Consider the following 27,513-nt stretch of genomic DNA (forward strand, 5'->3'; position numbering starts at 1 on the left):
GCTCCTTTTTACATAAAAACAGCACAAAAAAACAAAGCAACTTATGTAAAGGCATAAAAGGGCATCATGTGTTCAGAGAGCAATGTGAAGTTAAGATAATGGGAGTATAGGAAGGATAGTGGGGAGTGAGGAGCAAGGACAAAAGGGTAAATAGCCATGAATTCAATGCCACAGGTCCAGAGCTTTTTAAGTAGAAGAGCTGCCTGGTTGAATCTTACCCTTATAAAATATAGCCCCTTTGTTAACTGTGAGATTGTTCAGGAGGAAGTGACAAGTTAGTAGAAACTGAGTAGAGTGGGAGGGAGTGTCGAGGCTTTTGTCCTTACCTCCTACAGGTGTCTATACAAATATTGCCACTTTATATAAACAGACCCTGATTACCTTATTTGTGTAACAGCCTCTGACACCATTTATCCCCATTTTCTACTTTATTTTTCTTTTTAAAAAAATATTTCATGAACAGCTGAATTATGATGTTCCCACTAGAATGTAGGCTTTATATTTGTTGGGTTCATTACCATAGCCTCTGTGTCTAGAATATTGCCTAGGACATAGAAGCTACTCAGCAAATACTTCTTTTTTTTTTAATTAAATGAGTGATTTTTCCAAATGTGAATATACGAGGACCTGAACTAGCAATCACCATGGGCATGGAGTAGTGGACACAATAGACTCAAGAAGCTCTTCTAAATTAAAATCAATAAAACATATTTGGTGATATGGTAGATAAGGAAAAAATAGAAGAGGGAATTCCTTCATTCCAAGCATGAGAAACAGGATGAATTATCACCGTGATAGAATGTAATAGGGAGAAGAAGTTTGGGATGGAGATAATAAAGTCAGTATCAGACATATTGAACAACAGGGCCAATAGAATTATAGATGTGGAACTTGGGAGAAAGATCTGAGTTTAAAGTAGAGATTTATAAATGATCAAAAAAATGATGGCAGTAGAAGACATTAAGTACAAAAGTCAAATAGCATAGGAAGAGAGTAGAAATACTGTAAAGTTTAGAACATTGGGGAAAATCTTAAGACCAGGAAAGAAACTGATAATTTTTAAATGAGTATTAAGGATAGCAAAAATTCCATTGTTTCATTCCAAAGTTTTTATAGATTTGGAATTGAAGGAACCATTAGGAGTCTTTGAGATTGACCACCATTCATCATGGGGTTAAAGCACATTTTTTTTTTTTTTTAGGAAAGGATGGAGAGGAAAAAATAACACTTTTTTTTTTTTTGTCAGCATATTTTGTGAGGTTTTTTTTTTGCATTTTAAAGTGGAGACATTATTGAGGTTTTAGATATCAAAATTGTGTAGGCTGACAACTGAACTCAGTCTCTTTGGTGACCGTAAGGCAATGGTGATATCTATATAGTGATGGCCTGTCCCTCACCACTTGACTGACAGGGCCAGCATCTGAAGGGGGTCCCTCCTGTTTCTAAAGCCTATACTTTCCATGGTTTGCTCTCTGACTTATTTCCTATTGAAAGACTGCCTGTGGTTCTATATGTTACAAAGCAGCAGTAATTGAATCTTTAGTATCTCTTTAACTCATGTTAGCATGTAGCCTTTCTCTGGTGCATATCCTTTCTCTCTTCTTTAAATAGACCACAAAAATTCCATTAACAGCAATCTCTACAATGACGGCCATATGATGGTTAGTACTTCTGAATTGCTTAGTAAAGTAGACTTGTGAAGCCACCATATTTTGGTAAGCTTATTCTAACTTATACCTGGAAAACTGTCCCTTCCCCACTCTCAGCCTATTGTTTGTAAGGAGATCGGGAGTGATTACTATCTTCATGGAAAAAAATCCAAAGAGTCAATGATATGCAAGACTTTTGTTGGGATTTCTGAGAAAAAGGCAGACACTTTTTTATTCTTTGCTGAGAGAATATGAAAAACAGCTGCTGCCATCTTATAATCATAAAGGTAAGAACCTTAATATGAAGCTAAATAGAAGACTATGAACCTAAGGAACAGCAAGAGAAAAAATAGTTGCTAATAAGTTCTTCATAAAACTACACATAGACTTTTCAGTTATATGAATTAAAAATTGCTATGTTACTTTGGCCATCTTGTTTGGTCTTTCTTTTCTCAGAGTCCTAATTAATACATAGATCACATGCCATTAGTTGTGCTACACACTTTATAAACATTATATCATATAGTCCTCACTGTAATTCTGTGAGGCAGTTATCACCATTTTATAGATGCAGAAGAGGAAGAACAGAGAGATTAAGAAATTTATCCAAAATCACATTGTTAATTGAGGAGCAGATGCAGAATTTGAACCCCAACCCTATTCTAAATCCTATAGTTGATTACATACCATATTACTCCATCTGTCTTGACCAGAATTTGGCTACACATTAGAATTTTCACTATAATATCTGGCTTGAATTTCCCTCCAAGCTCTTTCTCATTCTAGTCCATCTCATTGTCATGTCCACAGAATAGTTTAAAAGTACAGGCTTTATATTTCTATCTATGTCTATGTAGAGAGACTGAAGAATTTCCATCTTACAGAAAAGAATCTCATTAATAATAGTCCTTGCTGCTCAAGAGGCAATTAGGATATTCTCCATAGACTCATCCAATCCCCGGTCCACATCTTATTCAGTGAAACATATGGAAACCTAGCTTAATTAAATTAATACAATAAAATTAGTACTTAAGAATTCAGAATGTGTCCAGGTTAGTACCAGCTATATTACTTAGGTGATCTTTAGACGTTTTTCTGTTAGAAAACCTGATATAACACCTGTGTGCTTGGAAATGCTGAGTGTGCACTTAAAACTTACCCATGATCTGCTTCAATGTTTGTGTAACACAAAGTCCCCAAATATATACATATATATTTGAGTATATGTATAAACATATATTTAAGGGTATTTTTAAAATTCTTAAGAATTATCAACTATAAAAATAGATCTAACTGTATTGAGTCATTTGGAGAATAATTTTTAAGTTGGCTCTGATAATTTGATCTGGCTAATAGTCTAGTGAGTTGCACATACAAAAGATGGGAGAATAAACGTGCAATAATGTTAGCTGATATATATACATGTGTATATATATGTGTACATATATAATATTATATATATTACATGCATGAGTCTGTGTGTGTGTATTTCATTCTCAAAGATACCTCAGAATATGTCCTACTTTAGTTAAATGTTATAGAAATGCCATGCAACTTTGTGTTCTTTCCTAAATCTGATTTACAAAAAACTAAAGTTCTCCATCAAGGAATCCCAATTTTTGTTATCAGTTTTAAAAGGTGAATTAAAAAATCACAAACATTGCATATTATAATTTTTTAGTAGAAGTAAATTAAGAAGGGTTTTTTTTAAATTAAAAAGTATATTTTGGACTTCTGGTTTCTGGTTCAACTTGTTAAAGAGCTTGAAAATCACCACTTTATCCTAATGATAAGGAAAAAAACATAACAAATAGAAAAATTAACAGTTCTTCTTAGATCCATCAGAGGAGAGAGGTCACAGGAAAAATTTATTTCCCCAAAATTAGAGAGACAGATAGGTAGATAAAGAATCACAACTTACTGGCATAGAAACCCACTGGCAGTGACCTCCACAGGAACCAATGCAGAGCAGGAAAATCTGAACTGTAATTGATGAGTTACTGGAAGTTCAGTGTGGACAACTATGCAAGTTAAAAACACCAGGGGACCCAGCGATAGGGGGCCCTCATACTTTTGTGAGTTTTACCACCAGGATCTCTTCCAGGTCTTCATAGTATATATTGAAGAAAAATTCCCTGATGCTTCCGGCAGAGGGAGGAGAAGAGGAACCATCTGACATATGCCAGAGCATCCTATATTTCTCGATAAGCCTGCTGTCAAGATACACTGTTTTACCAGAGCCTACCCTAACTGGAGGAAGAGAAATACCCAACTCCAACAACCTCTAATCCTCCCAAGTGCAGGAGGGGAAATACATAAATCTAGCCCCCTCTAGTCATCTTTTCCTATGTAATGGGAGTGGGAGGAAACTGAGAAGGACCAATAAAGTTCACAGAACCAGGGACATGAGCTCCCCCAAACTCTTAGACCTACTTATAGGACTATAGCATGCTATTTCTTCCCCCATCCCTTACCACTTTATTACTCAATGCCTATTTAGTGCAGTATATCATGGTTGCCTTTTAACAAAAAATTAGAAGGCATACTAAAAGGAAGAAACACACTTTGAAGACAACTGAACACACATCAGAACCAGAGTTAGATATGGCAGAAATGTTGCAATTATCAGAATGAGAATTTTTTAAAAATTATGATTAATATGCTCATAGATTTAAAGGGAAAAGCACACAACATGCAAGAACACATGGGAAATGTAACCATAGAGATGGAAATTCTGAGAAAGATTCAAAAAGAAAAGCTAGAGATCTAAAACACTGTACCAGAAATGAATGCCTTTGATGAACTGTGGGACAACTACAAAAAGTAAAACATACACATAATTGGAATACCAGAAGAAGAAAGAAAGGAACAGAAGCAATATTCAAAGTGATAATGACTGGTAATTTCTTCAAATTAATGTCAGATAACAAACCACAGATCCAGGATTCTCAGAAAGCATTAAGCATCAAAAAATGAAGAAGTAAAGAATGAAAAAAGAAAAAAAAAAAAACCCTCATACACCCTATACCTACGCAAATCATTCAAACTTCAGAAAAGCAAAGATTAGAAAAAAAAATGAAAGACACTAGAAGGGGGGAAAAACACCTATAGAGACATAAAGAATTACATCTGACTTCTCTTCAGAAACCATGCAAGCAAGAAGAGAGTGAAATGAAACATAAGGGATGAGAGATAAAACCCACCAACCCAGCATTCTGTACCATGTGAAATTATGCTTCAAAGTAAAGGAGAAATAAAAATTTTCTCAAAAAAAAAAAAAAAGGATCTATCTTGTGAGCAATGTTAAAATAAGTTCTTTAGAGAGAAGAAATATGACATAGGTCAGAAACTTGGAACTACATAAAGAAAGGAAGAGCATTTGAAAAAGAATAAGTGAAGGTAAAATAAAAAAACATTTACTTTTCTTATTCTTAATCTATCAGATAACAGATTGTTCAAAATAATAATAGCAATGAAGTATTTGAAGTATTTGATTATGAAGTATTTGATTGTTCAAAATAATAATAGCAATGAAATATTTGAATAATAGCAATGAAGTATTCTAATGTGTAAGTATTCTTATGTATAAATGAAATGAATTGAATAATGGCAATGATACAAGGGATGAGAGGAAGGAATTGGAAATATTTTTTGTTGTAAGGTACTCTTACTACACATGAAGTGGTATAGTGTTATTTGAAAGTGAGCTTAGATTAGTTGCAAATATATATGGCAAACTCTAGGGCAACCACCAAAAAACAGTACAAAAAGTATAATTGATATGTTGGGAAAGGAGAGAAAATGGAATCATATAAATGTTTGATTAAAACCATGAACGACAGAGAAAGTGTGGAAGACAAAAATGGGGACAAAGAACAAAGGCAACAAATACAAAACAGTAATAAATATGGTAGGTATTAATTCAATAATTTTAATAATCACCTTAAATATCAATGAACTAAATACAATAATATTCAGAGTGTATCAAAAAACAAGACCCAATTATATGTTATTTGCAAGAAACCCATTTTAAATATTGACACATATGGATTAGAGACAAAGGGATAGAGACATGCTAACACTGATCAAAAGAAAGCAGGGCTTTGGGACCTGCAGTCTTTGGTGCAGACATGGCCAAGTCCAAGAACCACACCACGCACATCAGTCATGAAAATGGCACAGAAATGGCATCAAGAAACCCCAGTCACAAAGATACGAATCTCTTAAGGGGGTAGACCCCAAGTTCTCGAGGAACATGCGCTTTGCCAAGAAGCACAACAAGAAGGGCCTGAAGAAGATGCAGGCCAACAACACCAAGGCCGTGAGTGCATGTGCCGAAGCTATCAAGGCCCTTGTCAAGCCCAAGGAGGTCAAGCCCAAGATCCCAAAGGGCGGCAGCTGCAAGCTCATTCGACTTGCCTACATCTCTCACCCCAAGCTCGGGAAACGTGCTCGTGCCTGCATTGCCAAGGGTCTCAGGCTCTGCTGGGCAAAGTCCAAGGCCAAGGCTCAAACCAAGGCTCAGACTGCGGCTCCGGCTCCGGCTCCGGCTCCAGCTCCTGTTCCTGCTGCAGCTCAAGCTTTCCACTCAATTTTACTGTGAACCTAAAACTTCTCCAACAAATACAATTTTTTAATTAAAATGTGTATGTGTGTATAAATTTACTTTGAGTTGTCCAAACTCTCAATTCATTTCACTGCTAGCTTGATGATAGAAGTGAGTAAGAAAATCCAGCTCCCCCTTTATCTTTCTGTCATTGATTCTAAATAGCTATCTAATCCTTACAGAATCTGATAAACTCTTTTCTCTTTAATAGCTATGTGATTTGATTTTTCAGATCAAAAGCAATGGCTAGTGCCATAACTGCTTGCCCTAAATTAAAGAATTAGGAAATCTGATTTATATTTTCTTAATGCAGTCATCTCCTCTTTGCTACAGTTTATCTGGGTACCCCCAGGTAAGTGATCAGGTACCCATATGCATACCTTTTGAACTTGATTTCTGTAGGGCAGAAATTTGTGATGGATTAGCTATCTACTTTATAAAATTTCATTTTAGTGATATATCCTTTGTTTAAGAATACTTACCAGGTTGGGGCGCCTGGGTGGCTCAGTTGGTTGGCGTCTGCCTTCCACTTGGGTCGTGATCCCAGGGTTCTGGGATCAAGCCCAGCATCGGGCTTCCTGCTCAGCAGGGAGTCTGCTTCACCCTCTCCATCTGTCCCTCCCCCTAGTCGTGCTCTCACTCTCTCTGTTTTCTCTCTCTCACTCTCAAATATATAAATAAAATCTTTTTTTTTTTTTTTAAAGAATACTTATCAGGTCATATTTAATCTGTGAGACTCTTTCCCAAAGAACTAATATTAAGAGTTCTTTGCCCATTTTGAAAATTAGTAAATGCAGACATATTCAGTGACTCAGACAACTTTGACAAAAGAGCAATTTAGAGTATTTTCTAGATAGAAATCACTGAAGACTTTCATTTTTGCATTCTTAAAAACATCTTCCTCAAATCACTTTTTATTTATCATGCTACTTATGAAGGTATTTTGCATTGCAGCCCAAATGTAGAAAACTTATTCCCCCTTTTCTGTTGAGTAAAACATGGTTGATTAAGCCTGTTTTGGGATACTTTTGAGATGTAAATTTGATTTGAACAAAGACAGTTGATTTGAGTTTTCTGGTCTTTATATTTGTCTCCTTGTGTAATCATCATTGTGTTTCTGTTGCCTTTATGTAAATGTTATAAATTCTGTCCATCATAAAATTTAGTGTATGGAAAGTCCCTGATGTCATCAGCTTGCATCCTCATTTGTTTTTATATGTGATCAATCTTGTATTTATGTGCCTTGCGTTCTGGGTGCCCTTTCTTCTCTATAACAAGTAGACATTAAAATAGCATTTTAAAATAAATTATCTTTGCCCGCCAAGAAGAGATTTTGGCATTGGTTATTCATAAGATTTCCTTTCTGTCAGACATGCATATGGCAAATATTTATGGAAAGCTCATATAGGCCAGCTTGAAAAATAATATTTATAATGTATTATACACAATATATTATATATAATCATTATAGATGCATACATAATATATAATATAAGGCATAATATATTAGGATGTTTATCATTATATAGTTATATAAGCTTTTTGTAATTTTTTTAAAAAAGATAAAGGTCCTCCTTTATAATTCCTCCCAAAAATTCAAATGGGAATTTTTTCAACAGTTAATGTTCTAAAATACCCAGTTGGGGCTTTCTCTCATGGTGGTTTTTCTATTTTAATTAAGGAGAAAAAGCCATAATATGTATTTTTATTTGTATGAATGTTTACATTAGAGATATAAGTGACCATATAGGAAAAAAATACAGTACAAAGAGTGATAGTGATAATTTTGGAAAAAAATGACATTTTACACTATTTTATCAGCTTTTAAGATGAATGTCTCTTTCACAGCCTATCTTGGTCAGCTTCATGAGTATAAGAATTTACAGCAACATAGTTAGAAATATCAGTGGGGCTTTCTGGTTAAGAGACCAGCAATCTAAGGTCTCTGATTTTACTGCTCAGATTTGTGAAGAAATTAAAAGTTATTGGCCAAATATATGCCAGATGCCAAAAAAAATTTCTAATAACCACAGACATGTGGAAGCCCTGAGGAAGAATGGTAGAAATGCACTGAAAAATGTAAATACACACACTCACGGACATATGCACACACACAAATCTAAAGAAATAAACAAACAAATGGACCCCTCAAAAAAAAAAAAATCTGAAGGAGAGTCCCTCAAAGTTGTCAATTCAGTGTACCTACCTTACAAGGAAAAGACTTTCAGTGACCAGATGAATGGAGCAAAGCACTCATAATCCTCAATAGCAAGCAACCCTCATTAATACTTTTCTGGAACAACTCCCCCCCAAACACAATGCCACTAAATAAAATATACATTGGGGATTTTTGTTTATTTCCAAAGACGTAGAGTCAATAGTGAAAAAAAACTAGGCTGAAAAGATTCTTGGGAGATGGATGCTCCATTTCTATCTAGCAAGAAGAATTAAGTCTTCTCCAGACTATCACATTATATCCACGGTACAATGAAGCCTACAAAATTCCACAAAGGAGAATCCATTTAGCCTCCGTTACCAAACAAGGAGACTGTATAAACGTTGCTCATCTAAGGGTAAATAGATAGGTGAGCAAGGGAAACCATAAATCAAACAACATGCTTAAAAAATATCGCCTTCAAGATACTGAAGGAAATCCTTCTTCTGAAAATAAAAATTAAATTATAGATGCTTTGTAATGTCAATAAAATTCAGCTAAGTTGGAGTTCTTGAAATAAAATAGATGAAATAGACAACAGACTGATATAAAGTGAGCTATTAGGTGGCAGTAAAAATTATACGATGTAAACAATAATCACAGGCTTAATGCCAACATGAAAAGTAATAAAAAGTGGAATTAAATTGTAGGAAGAAGTGATGTAGCAGGCACACTTAAGCTCTTCCATAATGTTAGAGGAGTGGGGAGGAGACTAAAATGCAAAATATGCAAAAGGAGAAGCTAATATGGTGGACAGAAAAGAATGATCCAATCATATAACTTTGTTTCTTAAGTTGACATCAGAACACATGGGATATAAGTAATAATTAAGACTGTGAATAAAATTTAATAAGCTGAGGCAAATTATGATTTGTGAACAAAAAAAAGACTCATTGTATAACAGGGAAAATTAATAAAGTACTGGAGAGAAACAAATGATTTTTATTTTCAATAATAAAAATTTGTTACTAATGAAAAATGAAAGAGTAATTACAAAAGAAAAAAAGCATTTTTGGGAACGTCCCTGCAACACTAAGTAAGATAAATAAGTGTATGTTGAGCTGACCCCTAACATTTTGACCCAAATTGTAACCCAAATAATGAAAATACAAATTCAGTGGTTGTTTATTTGTGAAGGAGGCAATAGTCTATTCTTTTTTAAAGGATTTTATTTAAATTCCAGTTAGTTAATATGTAGTGTAATATTAGTTTTGGGTGTACAACATTGTGATTCAACACTTCCATACAACACCTGGTGCTCATCACAAGTGCACTCCTTAATTCCCATCACCCATTTAACCCATTCCCCCACCCATCTCCCCACTGGTAACCATGAGTTTGTTCTCTATAGTTAAAAGTTTGTTTCTTGCTTTGTCTCTCTCTCTCTCTCTTTTTTTCCTTTTTGCTTGATTGTTTTGTTTCTTAAATCCCACATATGAGTGAAATCATATGGTATTTGTCTTTCTCTGACTGACTTATTTTGCTTAGCATAATACTCTCTAGCTCTATCCATGTCATTGCAAATGGCAAGATTTCATTCTATTTTATGACTAATATTCCACTGTGTGTGTGTGTGTGCGTGTGTGTGTATACATACCACATCTTCTTTATCCATCCATCAGCAATAATCTATTCTTTGCTATATAGGATCTCAGATAATGGGTTCATTGAGTATCAAAATTTATGGGATAAAAATAAAACTCCACCCAGAGTACAATGTATACTATTTATGCCATACTGTATATATGTGTACCACAAATATGCTCTCAGTGATTTACAAGACACATAGTTTGCTACACACCACACACATACACACAGACTCACTCATGTATATATTTTTTATTTTTATTTTTATTACTTTTAGAGAGAGAGAGCACACTTTTTTTTCTTAAAGATTTTATTTATTTATTTGACAGAGAGAGACACAGAGAGAGAGGGAGAATGGGAGAGGGAGAAGCAGGCTTCCTGCTGAGCGGGGAGGCTGACGCGGGGCTTGATCTCAGGACCCTGTGATCATGACCTGAGCCAAAAGCATACGCTTAACCATCTGAGCCACCCAGGTGCCCCGAGAGAGAGAGCACACTTGCATGCGAGTGGGGGGTGGGGGCAAAGGGAGAGGGAGAGAGAGGATCTTAAGCAGGCTCTATGCTCTGTGAGGAGCCCAATGGGGTACTTGATCTCATGACCCTGAGATCATGACCTGAGCTGAAATAAAGAATTGGATGCTTAACCAACTGAGCCACCCAGGTGCCCCAAGACTCACTAATGTATAAACAAAGACAAGATAATCATCTGACAAATTTAATGAGAAAAAAACCACAAAAATACACATAAGCAAAATAAGGAATAGAAACTGAAGAAAAAAAATGTAGAATATCAATTTGAAGACATTGATGGTGTTAATAATTTTCTAGAACAATAATTTACCAAACATTGAACTGAACATATATCAAATTGTAATAGATAACTGAAGTTTTCCTAGGTATTAAAGAAATGTCTTCATTCAATATAACAAATTTATCTTCTCCTCCAGGGAGCTAAAATGAACCCTTATTGACTGGTCTCCACAAGTAATTATTTCCCCATGTGTGTAACACACATGGCTGGAATATTCATAGACAGTCATAAGGTTCTGAGAATCCTGTGATGTTGAACAATGTTCCATTATAGATCTCAGGTTTACTTAGGCCACCTTTATAATTAATTATACTTTAAGAAAATATTCTGACTCACACTTGCAGGCTAAATGACTCATTAATAACTTTGGGATCATAAATTAGCCAACATAAATTGGGTGAAAAGAATACCCAACAGAAAAGCACTTGAAAAATAAAAAGCATCAGGCTAATCTTTAAAAAAAAAAAAAACTACCTGAAATGGATGTATTTTATGGGGAAATTATGTTATTATTCCAGAAAGAGATAATACTATCTTGTTTAAATTGCCCCCAACAAGGTTACTAATACATATGAGAATTTTCAGCATGGTTTTACAATGGAAACTAATATATTTGGGCATGTTCATTTATTTATTTTTGGTTTCATTGATTTGATTTGTTTTAGATTTTTGTCTTTTTGAATTTCTTTAAATTACTGACAGTAATAGTGAAGATAATAACAATTAGCACTTTGTGAGCATTAAAAATATGTTAGGCTCTGTGCTAAGTGTTTCCCAAGTATTGTCTCATTTTATCCGCACAGTAGGTATTATTTCATTCTATAGAAAAGAAAACTGAGACATTTATTTATATGACAATTCAGCTTGTGTCTCAGGTTTCATTACAGAGACTAGTTAATCAACATTCAGTATGAACAAACATACAAGCTTCTCTGCCTTCGTCATACTTACCCTTCAGTGCAAAACACATTAGAAAAAATAGTTGTGGGCAGACACTTAATAAAACTCTTTCTCTGCAACATGAGACTCTGACCTTGGGTTCACACTCTAGTAGTGTTCCCCTAGAAACCTAATAAGTGTAGATTGTCAACTATAATTCAACATTATTTATGATGAAAAATGACGCCGAGTCAGGCAATTGAATCTGGACTGGTAGGACATATGCAGGAGCTATGGCCCTGCATTAGAAACGCCACATTTTGGGCTTTCCTGGATGTGATGACTCCAGTATGTTGTGGGATCCCTATGCGCTGTGGTCATAGAATTGTCAAAAGAAATACTGGCTTCTTTCAGATATGAGGCTATTAGTTAGGAAAACCCTTGCCCCTCATGTCCTTGTACCCAAATGGTCCCTGGACGGTGGAACTGTTCTAGGAATTGCTTCAGGGACTTCTGTGGAGAAGAGTTTGTGATGCTGCCTTGCTGGTCAGCTGTGGTTCTTCAGTACCTTACAGCACAGCTGGGTTTCTGCGATGTCATGCCGTAGTCTAAATATTATTTAAGCCTAAGGAGACTCTCTAGTGAGCATTGTAATAGCCGAAAGTGTGCATGTGGCAGGTGGTGATAAGTATTCTGATTAGTAAAGAAAGATAGGACATATCAGAGTGGAGGTTTAACAGTGGGAATTAAAACAAAACAAACAAACAAATAAATAAAAGTGTGTCAAGGAGGATCTCACAAAGAAGGTGACCTTCTATAAGTCCTTGATAAATATTAGCTTAAAAATTAACAAAATTTTCCAAAGTCGCGTAGCTAATAAAAGGGTAAGCTGGGTTTGGTAACCTAGAAGATGTGAATTAAGCTTGTTTTTATTTCCACAAGAACATCTTGGAAATCTGGACAACAACGAAGAAACATTCTCTAAAGTTCATCTATTGATACGTAGAAGAACATAGCACTATTTGACATGCTGAAAGTTACCCATTAGTTTGCCAAGGTGAGGCAAACTAATGGGTATCTCTTTATATTCAAGAGTATGGTTCACTATCTTCATATATATGTGTCTGGTCCAGTATCATCATATACATGTGTATGAATAATATAACATTTGGTTCATTACAATATTCAGGATTAAAAAGAAATAGTCTCCAATTTTCTCCACAATTTTACATCAAATATTTTGCAAATTTGAAATTGAATTTCTACTTCTAGGAATTTGAACTGAATTTCAAAATCTGTTTTAAGAAATCGAGTGTATACTTCTATAGAGGATATTATTGATAAGCTAGGTACCTTTTCAAAAATACAAATTCACCAGAATGCCAAATATCTGTTTGTAGATTTTTACATGTTATGAGTATGATTTTTGGTATTTAGAACTTGCAATTTTTAAATGCAATTCCTTTGCATTACTTTAAAGTCAGTATTATAGTAACCACTGATGACATAATAAATAAAATAATTATGCAAGCCAACTGCTATAGATCCATATATATTTAAAGAGTTGTGCTGGGCCAAACGTAGGTGTCCTATAAAGACTAGTAAAGTCAATAGTCTTGTTGGTAAAATAGAAGTCAAATAAAATATAAACAAATAATTCCTATCATGACCAATTCTTTGCTTTCACACTGTTTGATTGGTATGTATTTATAAGAAGTTATCACTTAAGACACATCATCTAGATGAAACAAGGGCATATTTTGATTTGAGAATTACTGACTTTTAACAAAGTAAACCTTATGATCTAAGAGGTAATGACTGCAAATGGCTGCTTTAAATGCCATAGTGGTAGGTTCATTATTTTTTGTGCATTAAATGATGATTTTAATAAAAGTCTCGAGTTCATGTTCTGAAAGCTATTACCTTTCAGCTATTGCATATACCTCTTTGTCTAGAGGGCAAAGTGAACAACATCTCATATTTTTCTTAGGCATGATATGAAAGCATTAATTTCCTTCTGCTGCTTTGATGGAACGCAGTGCTTTGGGGCAAGTCAATGCAAAATGATCACATTTTCACTCGTAATCAATATAGCTGGCTGACAGTGGGCATCTATTTTTCATTCCAGCATACAGTAAAGTAAAATGATATGTGGATTTTCTTCAAAAGAGGTGCTTTTAGGAAACACAGATGAAAATAGCATTTTTAGCAAGCCACTGAGAAAGTTAGTTATTACTGCAACTCCTTGGCTGCAGAGATAGATGTGAGTCTGGCCTTTTCTTTTCTCCTCTTCTATCTCTCTCAATGGGATAATTTGAAAATCTGTAACTTTACTTAAGGAGTTGGCTATGAATCATAAATGACAGAATTCGTTTTTAAGGATAATATATTTAGTCCTTGTAGTGTCTCTGTGGACTCCTTGACTTCTAAACACCCATTATGTTTTATGTGAAGAGCATAGATCTGCATTTTGTGCTGAAAAAAACGTAATTACCAAATTGCTGCAGGTCCATTTTTTTTTCTAAGTCATATATTTTCTACTCATGAGATTTTCTAAAATATGAATAAGCTAAATTATAGAAAATGTCTCAAATTACAGTTAGCTGATTTTGACTGAAAAGCAGTGGATATTTGATGTTGAAGTTGAAATGTTAGAATGCTTGGAGAAAATGACTAACAATAAAAGAACTAACTTTTATAAACTCTATAGGATCCTTTGAATTTCATGGTCATACCAAAAATGTATATTTTACTTGTTTAAATTCTATAAAATTTTATTGTCTTTCTATAAATTTTTGCATTTATTCAAATGGTTAGGAAAATGACTCATCAAGAATAGAAGGGAAGAAAAGGAGGGAAAAAGATGAGGAAGGAGAGGGGGAGGGAGGTAGAAAGGGGTTCTTTAGGGCTGGCAGATCCCATGGGCAGAAATTGCTTTGCTTCTGTAGCCTTTTGGTTATGTTGCCATGGATTCTGTCACTGATATATTGGCCAAATTTTCAGCAATCTTGTTAGGGTAGTTTTCAATTGTAGGTGAGGGATAGGTTAAAGCTGGTGGTTCTTATTTTGTTTCATAAGTGTCCAGATTGTGTAGGTTTGCAAAAATCACTGGGCTCATGGGGTCATGACTGTACTTTAACAACCAGAAAGAGTATTGAGAAGATCAAGTGGAACAGATTTCTGTAACTGTTCATCATTCAGTTACTTGGAACCATGAATCCTTGGGCAATTCTTTCACCTTGATTTGTTTTAGTGTCTAGGAACTGACTGATGATATTGTGCATCTTGATTGATTTTAGAATACCAGTTTGGAAGAGAAACATCATGATTGATTTCCAATTCAATGGAATCACCATACTTTAAAGCATTATCTTTTGTTGTTTTGAAATAATACATACACAAATCCATCATGCTGATAAAAGAGTCAACTATTAAATGCATATATGGAATTAAATGTGAAGACCACTGTTTATCTGCTTCCTGCAACCTCAAGACTAGAGTTAAATATATTTTCAATACTGTGTTTACCTTTCCAGTCCTATTCCTGTACATTTTCAAACCTTTTTATGAGCACACAGATACTGAAAAAAAAGGGATCAAACTGCATGTTGTATTAATGTTCTATTGCTGCATAATAAATTACCATAAATAGAGTGGCTTATAAAAGCATAAATTTATTAGTTCACACTTACATAGATCTGAGATCTGGCATGGCTCAACTAGTTTCTAACTTTTTGGTTTCACAAGGCTGGAATGAAGATGTTGGCCAGGCTTAGCTCTTACCTGGAGACTGGGAGGAAGAAAATGCTTATTTAGACTGTTGGCAGAATTCAGTTCCTTGCAGCTGTAGATTTGCAATCCTTGTTTCCTTGCTGGCCATTGGCCAAGAGCTGTCCTCAGCTACTGGAGGCTGCCATGTCTTTTGATATAGCTCCTCTAACTTCAAAGCAACACCAGTGTGTCAAGTTCTTCTCATGCTTTAAATATCTCTGACTTCCCTTCTACCCTCAGCCAGGAGAAAGCTCTGCTTTTAAGAGTTTTTTACATTGGGCCCACATGGATAATTCAGAGGAATCCCTTTATTTTAAGGTCAACCGATTAGATGCACTCAGTACATCTGCAAAGTCCCCTTTGCCATGTAAGGAAACATATTTGTGGAAGTAACACCAGGCAGAGGTGAACCTGAAGGCCAAAATTCTGCCTCCACACTTCAGTTTGTGTGCAACTTGCTTTATTCACTTAGCAACATGTCTTTGAAATCTTTCTGTGGATCTAATGTTTCTGTGTTCTTCCCATTTGTATTTCTTTTATATGATGTCACTGTACTTCTTCCGTGGCATGGATATAGCATATAATATTTAGTCATTTTCCTGCTTGTGGAAGTTTCAGTTGGAAAATGTTTAATATTATATATGATAAGAGGCAATGTTAGATTAGTGGTTAAAAAAAAATTAGGTTTCTGAAATCTAGTGGCCTGAGTCAATTAATGGCCCCACTACTTTACTCAGTATATGAACTGAGTCAATTATTTAACTTCTTTGGACTGTATTTTTGGTTTATTTGTAAAAGATGAGTGATAGTATTTATTTCACAGAGTTGTTAGGAAGATTAGGTAACATAATAGAGGTAAAATGGTTATCCTGGCAGAAAATATTCACTGAAGTAATGTGAATAATTTCCATGCCTTGCCAACATGAATATTTCTATGGTGTAATTTCCTTAGAAGTAAGATTTAGATTGACACCAATGCACTTTTAACTTAGATAAGGCCAAATTGCTTGATGGTAAATCCATCCTTGTAAAAAAGACATATTTTTCCTGACCCTCTAATACTGGATTAAGTGCTCCTTATATAACAAGTATTTATTAAGTACTTATGATATACAAGATACCTGCTAAGTGTCATTGCAATACAACTGTGAGCAAAACAGGCATGGTTCTTGCTTGTTGAATTTACAATTTCATAATTTGTCAGTAAATGAACAAGATAATCAAACATTTTATTTTATTTTACTTTTTAAAAGTTCTTTATTTTTTTAAAGATTTTATTTATTTATTTGACAGAGAGAGAGAGGGAGGGCACAGGCAAGGGGAGCAGCAGAGGGAGAGGGAGAAACAGGCTCTCTGTTGAGTAGGGAGCCCGATGTGGGGCTCAATCCCAGGACCCTAGGATCATGGCCTGAGCCGAAGGTGACGCTTAACTGATTGAGCCACCAAGGTGACCCATTTTACTTTTTTAAAGATTTATTTATTTTAGAGAGAGAGAGAGTACGGGGGAGGGACAGAGGGAGAGGGAGAGAGAATCTCAAGCAGACTCTGCACAGAGTCTGGAGCCTGACTCAGGGCTGAACCTCACAACCTGAGACAAAGCCAAGAGTCAGACACAAGTGACTATGCCCCCCAGTCACCCTGATAATCATACATTTTAATTATAAATTGTGATTAGTGCTATGTAAAAAAGGATCGGAGAATTAAGGAAGCATATAACAAGGAATCAGATCTTGTCCAGGGAGTTAAGTTGCCATCCTAGAGATAATGTTAATTTAGGCTAGAATAGAAGAAAGAGGTGATGAGATTGCTTCTCAAAGGAAATGAAATTATCAAGGCTTACTATTAAATTGGAAGGTAATTATCAAGATAGGTAAGTTTCTACCTTGCAAAAAACTATATAGATAATAGTGCTATTCATTAAGATAAGGGAAAATGGAGGAAGTTTGAGTCAGGAGGGGAAGATCATGCTTTTGAACATAGGCATATTGAATTTGAGACACCCCAAGGGAGATGTCAAATATACAGTAAAATATATAGAACTTGGAAGAGGTCTGGGGTGGATATAGATATTTTGAAGTTTGGGTTTTCAAGTGGTAATTAAAACCATAGAGAAATATGATATCATGCAGCTCTTTAAAGATCAGAGCTGTACCATTCAATACAGGAACCACTAATGGCATGGGACTTCTCAGCACTTGAAATATGGCTAGTCTGAAGCTAAAATTATACCAGATTTTGAAATTTAGTAGGAAACAAAGTATGTAAAATATCTCATTGATAATTATTTATATTGATTGCATGTTGAGATGATAATATTTTGGCTATATTGTTATTAAAATTAGTCTCATCTGTTTCTTTTTACACTTTTGATGTAGCTTCTAGAATATTTAAAATTATACATGGGCCATTTATGACTCACATTATATTTCTATTGGATAGTGGTGGTACAGTGACAAAAAAAGGAGTGCCTATGTTTGAACTTTAAGAAAATATTTAATGTCTTGGTAGAAATTGCTCAGCTGCAAAGGATGTTGTGAAGAGCAATCAGACTAGAAAGAGAAAAATAATACTTAAAAGCAAAGAAAAACTATGTTTTGAAAGAAAGTGTGCTTTATTGAATATTGCTCAGAGGTCAAAAAAGATACAGATTGTAAAGTGTGCATTGGATTTATGACTAGGGATTTTTAGAAAGCTGTGACATTTATTTTGGTGGAGGGGGTTGAGTTGAAGCCAGCTTTCTGAATGTTGATGAACAAACTGAATATAAAGAATTGGAAATTGGGAGGGCAGACAAATCTATGAAATTCAGCTATTAAGGGGAAATAGGATAAAGTGACATGTTTTAATACAAAGAGATTTGAACATATTTAAAAAACAAGAGAATTATCCAGAAAAGAAGGAAAGGTTTCAGATACAGGAGAAACTAGAAATATTGGATAGTACGTAGATTCTTTGAAGTAGAGTCAGAGAGCCCTCATACCAGAGCACTCATCACATGTTAAATAAGTATATGTTTATCTGTCAATATGTATCATTAAACTATAGCTCCAGGAAGACAGGAGTCATTTCTTCTTCCTTATCTAACTCTCAACACCTGCTATGAAGTATTCTATTCCTAATATAGCTTCAAGGTATGTTTACTAGGGGAAGCAAACATGAATGTTGAATATATATAAGCTTGCTATATAGATCATAATCACAAAGAACAGTTCTTAGATACCAGATTGTTGTTGAAGAAAAAAGAATTCTTGATGTTCATAATGCACAATAGGAGGAAAGAAGAGAAGGCATTATATACTGATTAACAGCTTATACTATAGACTCTGTGGATGCTAGAACCACTGGAAGCTGGGAAGCTTAATAAAAATATATTAACACCGGGGTGGGACCTGCCACAGGGCCAGTGAAAAATAAATGAATAAAACTCAAGCCACCTTCCCCCTGCATGCCTTCAAGTCTAGGCAATTGGTATTACTGAGTTTCTTGATATCCTAGAATAACTTTATTCTAGGCTCCAAGTTAAATTATTTTGTAATTTTCCACTTTACTATTGTCTTAGTCAAGCTGCTGCTGTTGAAACCATGTATGTACTGAGGTTGTTTGCCAGGACGAGGGTGCCTATAAGCCTGAATGAATATGAGAACAACCTAATGTTTGGGGATGCCTTAATGGTTGGATTTTTCTTGTTTTCTGCTTCCCTGGTGCATTTCCACTTTTCCTGGTTATATATCTTCTCTGTTGGTCTTAGATATATGTGGTGGGAACATACAAAGTCCAAGGACAGGGCTGTCTGAACAGTGGTCTCATTCTGTTATAGATCAGTGTATTTATTATTTTCTAGAAAACGAATTTGGAGGAAATATGAGGAAGTTCAAGAGATGCTATATTTTGAGTAGGTAACATTTAATGAGCACTTAAATTTTCCATAGATTGCTGAAGCATTTTAGAGTATTAATTCATTTAATCCTGAAACCAACTTTTGGGGTAGATAGTGCCTTATTGTCATTATCAGCATTGTTATCATCTTCATTGCATGAATGAGAAAAGAAGGACACAGACGCTTTAGGTAACCAATCTAAACCCACACAGTTAGTAAGTGCAGAGACAGGGATTTGAGCCCAGCCACTCTGACTCTAGGTTCCTAGCTTGGATCTACTAACTTATTTGGATTTGGTAAAGCCAGATAGAAATAAACTCTTAGTAGTTATACTCAAATAATAACAGGAACTTGGTGATCTTATGAAGTAAGTTGAAAGCACTAATTTGTTTGTTTGTTTCGTTTTGTTTTTTAAGCTATAAAGGAAAGATGCGACATTGCCGTGAGATCTGGCCTTATATGCAACTGTGGCTTTATCAACAAGTGAAACCCCCATCAGTCTCAGTGTCCTTTTTTGTAAAGTCAGTTGGTTAGACTAATTATCAATAAAGTCATTTAGAGCCATGAAATGATGGGATTTTTGAATATTTTTGGAATATTCCAATTAATAGATTTCATGTTTAAAATAATCATCTTAGCAAGTAGGCTGCTAGATAGCAAATGATGAATATGTAAGTGGAAAAGGACACTATTACACATTTTCAGTGAAATCTTTATGAGAGAAATCTCTTTAATTTTTCTTTTAAAACATTTTTAGCAAGGGTGATGGATGACTAATTAGATGTTAATTGTTCATGTCTACTGATTAGGAAACTTAGGAAGGGTTTTTATAGCGTTGATTTAATAAGGAATGACACTTGAATCTTACCCGTAATTAGCTTATTACATTTGGCTGCTATTTGAGTCTGTGCTGTGGGAATGATTTAAAGAGATTAATCTTTTTCAAGGACCACGTAAGTGCTGATACCTTACCTTAGAACACCTTCCAAATTTGCTGAAACAATGATGACCCTGATTCTATGTGATATATTGATACACTTGTTAGGTTAAGGGGAAAAGCAAGAGATTTAGCTTTTGGGTAAACCCTAACTCTCAATATCCATAATTGAAAGGTTACACAGTTAACAGCCTTATGCCTCCTTTAACGGGGGATATTTCACAGTACTGAACAATGCAAAATCCATTTTTCAATGTGTACATCAAAAAAGAAACTATTCTCTTTCTTGCCAAAACTTGTGTATAAACCCTTTTTTCATCCCAGATTGACGGAGAACTGCCAACAGCAGAGGAAAGAGAATAGAGTGAGAATGCTCAGCTTAGATAAAGAAAACTGCAGAAATACTTCCAAGAATGAATTAACAAACACTTGTATGCCTGATATCCAGCTTAAGAAATGCAACATCATGAACAGTATTGAGGTCTGGGTGTTACCTGAGGTTGGAGTACATTATTTCCAGGCATATCTTTATATTTTTACTACATATTTATGTATCTCTAAACAATATGCTTGTGTTCTTTCATTGTTGGAATTTTATGGAGCTTAATAAATGGCAATCTTTTTCTTTGCCTGAGTTCAGAGAAATAGAATAAGTTGGTAGCTAGAGATCGCTGGATAGCTAGCAAAGAGAGAGAGACTTAGCTGTACAACAACAATGAACTCCTGAGATCTGAACTCCAGAATTAGAGTTACCTACTCATTGCTTAGAAAGACAGAACGATCGCAGACCTTCCTATATGGAGGTAAATCATACTACCCATAGGAGCAGATCAGAAGGCATCTCTGTGAGTCCAGCTAACCCCCAGTAAGGAAGAAGTGTGGAGCAGAGTATCTGCAGAAACCAAGGAAAGAACACAGAATCACCAGAGAATTCTTTGTCCATAATTAACAAGGGTTATCACCACCTACTTCCATAAGGAGGAAGGGAAAGTTTATTTAAAAGCCCCAATGTATAATAATTTTAGTTATTGAGTAAATTTATGTATAACTTAAAGTTCTAGTAGACAGAATTTTATTTCGAGTTACAAGCTTAATCATTATTCTTTCCCATTTTCAGAAAATCCTGAATGAAAAGATCTCTTGAGATAGTGCTATATCACGAGATTAAGTGGACTAAGTGGATCCTGTTTGTAGGGACAAGATTTTTTAATCTGGAGTTGGAAAAGGCAAATGTGTAAGACTGCTTACAAAAATCTGTCCTACCTTACTTTACTACATGCTCCTGTTGGATGACTCAGAGTGAATCATAGTTATTCCTTGCCACAAAGCAATTCCACAAAAATAAAAACAAAATAATCTGTCTGTTTGAAAGTACGTATTTATACATTAATTCACAGTAAGAACATATGTATTTATATAGATAGATTGTACATAATTCAAAATAAAATATACACATTTAAAAATATATGTCTCAAGTTTACAACTATGTATATAGCTTTTGAGTATCCAGACAAATAAAAACTTATCTCTTTTCCACAGTTTCCATGCCACACTCATTGTTATTTTAATGGAGCTGCTAAAGAGTTTTGAGTCATGGCTTACTTAGCTTCATATAGACAGATAAACTTTCTTCCATGTCCTTAAATAATACCTTAAACTTGAAAATCCATTTCAAAATATAAATTGAATGAGAAAATGCAAGATGATCCAAACAAATGAAAACCATTTCAGGAAAACTAACAGCATCCGCGTTTTAGAAAAGATGGTAGGACAATAAGAGAATTTTTAACTCTTTGTAATGATTTTTGACTGACTTACAGTAGAAGGATAATAGGACAATTTCTTGTTGTTTGAGAAATGGGGAAAATGCCAAGGGACTAGCTATGTTTCATGTATGGTTCATTCCTTGTTTGCTATCATAAGGGGAAAATGGTATCCTCAAATACCACTGGATATGGTATTTGAGAATCATCCAATTTGATGTCGCCTCTGTGTGGCTGCAAGTATGCTTGGATATGTATTCAATATTAGAAGACACAATATGTAATGGAAATAATCAAAAATCAAATTCAAATATCAGTCAGTGGAAAAGCTACCACATTATATCTGCGTACTTTCGTAAACATTCTCTCATTTGAAGTTCACAATAAAATGAGTAGATGTTATCCCATTTTATTGAGGAGGGAAGCTGACAGGGCTTTATTCAAGTTGACGTAGCTACTGTTACTGCTTCCATCATAGAGATGAACAAGCTGAGGCACAGAGACTTAAATGACTTATCCAAGCTCACTCAGCTGGGAAGTGAGTTATAAACACAGTCGGTCTGACTTTGGAGACTGTGTGCGTAACTACTACACCATATGATAGAGGCAATGAGAAGGCAAACTTCTTCATCTAGGTCAAAATATATTTACCATTGTATTCAAAGACAGTCTCAAGCAACTCTAAAAATACCAAATCTAGTGACTTTTCTCCTCAGGCTTCATTTTATTTAATTCCACTGAAACACTGGATGCCTTTGGACAAATTCTCTTCTTAAAACTCTCTTTCCTTTGGCTTCTACATAGGGAAAGATAATCTTATATTTGCATGGTGTTTTACAGTTACTTTTACAAACATCATTTTATTTTCTGTATATAGAGTTTGGGCTATGTTGGGAAAGTCTTGTGATAACCATTGTGTGGATAAGGAAATGAATGTACAGCAATGGTCAATGACTGGTGGTAAGTAGAGAAACCACATCTAAAACTCCTGCCTTTACGTGAACTGGTCTCACACAGTTTCCATTAAAGAATGTTGCCTCCTTAAGATTTGTTTTCCAACTGGATGAATTAGATACTCTTTTTTTTTTTAAACTTATTTATTCATTTACTGAGAGAGAGAGAGAGAGAAAATGGGTGAGGGTGGGGGAGAGGCAGGGGGCAAGGGAGAGAATCTCAAGCAGACTCCCTGCTGTGTGGAGCCCCAGGTAGGGCTTGATCTCATCACCCATGAGATCATGACCTGAGCCAAAATCAAGAGTTGGTTGCTTAACTGATTGAGCCACCCAGGCGCCCCCTAGATACTCTTAAAGTTAATATTTCTTTTACTCATATTGGACCATCTCTAAATTTGTTGATTATGATTAGGTGTTACTGAGATGGGGTTTAGAATAATTGTTGCCATCTTAGCAAAATATTGTGTGTTTGCAGTGTTTAGGAATGTATCAATTACTGCCACGAAACCAAGCTATAGTGTAATGCATCCAGGGGATGTCACATCTGAATTAAAAATAATGGACTAATTTATTCATTAAATTCTCTATGTGCATATGTAATATTGGTAATGTATAATTTATTTCTTAGGCTTCCTGATGCCTTTATAACAGCCTACTGCCATCTACTGGGTTTTGTTCAGAACTGTCCTGTTAATCACCAAATTAGAACTATAAGTTTTATGAGTTTTAAATCTGAGAGCTTGATATTGAGAATTCAGTGACTTTTAACCTCTTTCTTCCTATTATAGATTATGAAATTTAATGGAAAACTGGTTTAGTTTTTCTTATTTAGTATAATTTACCATTTCACCTCACCTGGCATTTGGAATTCAGATCTTTCCGGTAAATTACCTTGAATATGATTACTTTGATTTTGAGGTTCATATCAACTTTTTAATTTTATTGTATTTTAGCCATAGATTTCATTCTTTAAAGTTTTGTTAAACTTTCTCATCCTTCTGTATTTTGAATTATATATACCAGTTACTTCTCCTATTTAAACTGGAAGGTAAAGTCTTAAGATAGCCCAAATCTCTGAAAATGATTCACAACTAATGAGAAGGTAATAACAATAACATATAATATTACTTTTTGCAGAAATAAATACAATTATAAGTAAACTTTTAGTTTTTGTATATTGAAACAAATTATTCATAGGATACAAATTATTATGTTTCCAATCACATGCTGCTGATAGAATTTAATTTTAAGGTTGGAATTTTGTTTTTATTTATATTTTGTAAGTATTATTTTGTTTTTAAAATAGGATTAGAAGTCTGATTAGGCTTTACAGGTATTAATTTATTCACTGATTTCAGTTATATTAGATAATGTAGTAGTAATTGTTACTACTTCATCTATTATGTTTTTCAAAGCACTTCTTTGTGCTTTTTTTTTTTTTTAGCCTTCTTTCATAATAACTGACATGGAGAAAATGTTTTCCAAAATCATTAAAAATACTGATACTGATTTTAAATAGTTTAGCAATATTGAAATTATTGCCAGAGGGTTTCCTGATACACAATAGAGCCCACAGTACCATCAACAATGATACAGGCAAGTACTTTATAAATGGGTTTTATAATATCATCCCAGATGAAAATGCTTTTTTTCAACAGCTACATTAAAATGCTTCTCTGAGGTTGCAGTGAAACCATGACTGTTCAGCAGGAACAAAACTGGGGGCAGAATGGAATAAAAATAATGAAAAAATTGAAATTATGGCAGTCTGGGTTTGAAGATTTAGAAGGGTAGAGAAATGCAGTATTTCAGGTACTACTACTAATACCACATGTGACTTGATTGATAAAATATGCATAACAAAGGGTACCACCCTAAAGAACTTCTTTTGCGGAAGCCTTGCAATCATCAATAATTTCTCTTTCATTAGCCCCACATGTAATCATTTACCAAGAATTGACTTGTGCCTCCTACTTTCTAATGGCTAATGGCTCTTTATCTGGCTCCCTTCTCATGTTACTATTGATATCGCAGTAACTTTTTAATTGGTCTCCTATCCTCCAGACTTCTATTTCTCCAGTTCATGTTCCCCACCTTCCAAAGCTGAAGTAGAAGAAAGGAAGGGGGAAGAAGTTAGGTTTGAAAGCTTGTTATTTGCCAAATACTTCTCTGAGCACTTTACCCCAATTTTTTCAACCCTCATGAGATAGACTAGTCCAAATTTGCAGGACATAAAATTGAGTACTGTAGAATTTCCATAGCTAGTCTAAGTTCACAGAGCTAGTAAGTGTCAGAAACAGGATCTATTTCCAGTTTCCCATTCCATCTATACTAAACCAGGTGTATGAGAAAGCTTTCTAAAAGTAAGAGCATTGCCATCTTTCAATGTCAGGTTATACATTAATAATAGCAACAACAACAGTTTATATTATACAACGCTTTTCATCTTGCCAAGCATTCTTCTTAATGTTTTAAGTGTATTAATCCATTTAATCTTAAAAATAACCCTACCAGATAGTTATTATTATCCCCTTTTTTATGATGAGAAAGTGGGGCATAGAAAGTTAAATAGTCTTACCAGTATTATAAAGCAAGGATATATGAGAGCAGGGATTTGAACCCATGCATTTCAGCTTTAAAGTTCATGTTGTTGTTATTGTTTTTTTAAGATTTATTTATTTTAGAGAGAGCACGAGCACAGGGGGAGGGGGAGTGGGAGAGAGAATTCTCCAGCAGACTCCTCACTGAGTGCCAAGGCCCATCCAGGACTCAATCTCACAACCCTGAAATCATGACCTGAGCCGAAACCACGGGTGGGCCACTTAACTGACTGAGCCACCCAGGCGCCCCCAGAGTCCATGTCCTTAATTATCACATGAGACCTCATTGTTGCTTAGAAAATACTTTTTGACTTGAAACTTGAACTGTCTAATAACTGTGTATGGAAATAGATTTTATGAATTAAATGTAAAATGGAAATAAAAAGGGTATTGAGTTCCTAGAATTAAAAAATTAAAGAGAAAAATAAATTTTACAAGGTACCTATTTAAGAACTGTGGAAACTTGAGAGCCTAAAGTCCTTGTTGAATCTTTCCTCAGTGTGGAATCAGAATAAACAAAAACTTTGAGAACATAGAGGGAAAAGATAAAGATGGGACCAACAAAATGGGGCATGCTTAAGAAAACAGAATAAATAGTGAAAAAAAATCAATGATTGTAAGAACTGATCATTTCTCTTAGTCTTGATCATCAAAATGCTATGTTTAAACCTTGCCCACTTTGATAAGCATTCAAACTTCACATTGTTTTATGACTTCTCAAATTTATTGAAGAAAAGTATTTAATTTAGTCTGCTATGAACAGATTGTGTCCCCCCAGATTCAAGTGTTGAAACCCTAATCCCCAACATGATAGTATTTAGTGTGGGGCCTTTGGGAAGTGATTAGGTAATGAAGTCACTAGTGCCCTTATAAGAAGGGAAGGGAGAGAGCATGCTTCCTTTCTCTCTTCACCAGGAAGAGCCTCCCCTCCCCCCATTAGGGACTGCATCAGCCAGCACCTTGATCTTGAACTTTTTAGCCCCCAGAACTGTGAAAGATAACTTTCATTGTTTAAGCCACCCAGTCTAAGATTGTTTTGTTCTAGCAGTCCTAACTGATGAAGACAGAGTCTTCTAGCCAAGCAAACTCTGACTGCTTGCAAGGAGACTGTTGGTTTTGCCAAAATTTTTGTTGAACTCTGTATTCCAAAATGATGTATTGAAGTTTAACCCCTAGTGCCTCAGAATGTGACCTTCTTTGGAAATAAGGTCACTGCACGTATAATAGTTAAGACAAAGTCATACTGGAGTAGGGTGGGTCCTTAATCCAATATGACTATGTTGTTATAAGAAAAGGAGAGAGAAGGTCAGAGGGCAGACAGCCATGTGAAGACAGGGACACACAGGGAGAACACTGTGTGACAACAGAGGCAGAGACTGGGGGGTTTCAGCTGCTAGCCAAGGAGTACCGAGCACTGATGGCCACTACCAGAAGTTAGGAAGAGACAAGGGAGAATTCTACCCTAAATCTCAGTGGAAGCCTGGCCTTGCTGATACTGTGATTCCTGGGCTTCTAGCTTTCAGGACTGCGAGAGAATACATGTCGTTATATTAAGCCACCGGAAGTGTGGCACTTTGTTATGGCAGCCTGAGGAAACTCATATACTCAGCATCATTTCACACTCAGAGGGAGGCTCTTGCTCCCATGCTAGCCAGCCAGCTCCAGACTCTCTTCCATCTGTGGGTTTTCTATTTCTATTCATTACAATTATGTGCAATTTCCCAGAATGGTTATATTCAGAACAGGAAAAGCCCCTTTCGAAAACATGTGGCACTTTTCAACACATAAAAGATTTAAGTCATCCTCTGTCCTGAAAAGACCCCCCCCCCCACCCGCTACATACACACGTGATTCACTTTGCAGTTC

General features: G+C 35.1%; 2 protein-coding genes across 3 annotated transcripts in view; both read left to right on the plus strand.

Annotated features, from left to right (window-relative positions):
• The window catches only part of ROBO2 (roundabout guidance receptor 2), a 1,625,768-nt gene that overhangs the window by 155,216 nt on the left and 1,443,039 nt on the right, over positions 1-27,513 (plus strand). The gene's annotated exons all lie outside the window — the stretch shown is intronic.
• Positions 5,055-6,793, plus strand: LOC116634146 (60S ribosomal protein L29-like). The gene is given in 2 exon segments (XM_032407366.1): positions 5,055-5,807; positions 5,810-6,793. Coding segments are annotated over 2 exon segments (471 nt in total). The 5' UTR covers positions 5,055-5,779; the 3' UTR covers positions 6,253-6,793.

Source organism: Phoca vitulina, unplaced genomic scaffold (genome assembly GCF_004348235.1).
Source record: "Phoca vitulina isolate PV1807 unplaced genomic scaffold, GSC_HSeal_1.0 scaffold8, whole genome shotgun sequence".
NCBI lineage: Eukaryota > Metazoa > Chordata > Mammalia > Carnivora > Phocidae > Phoca > Phoca vitulina.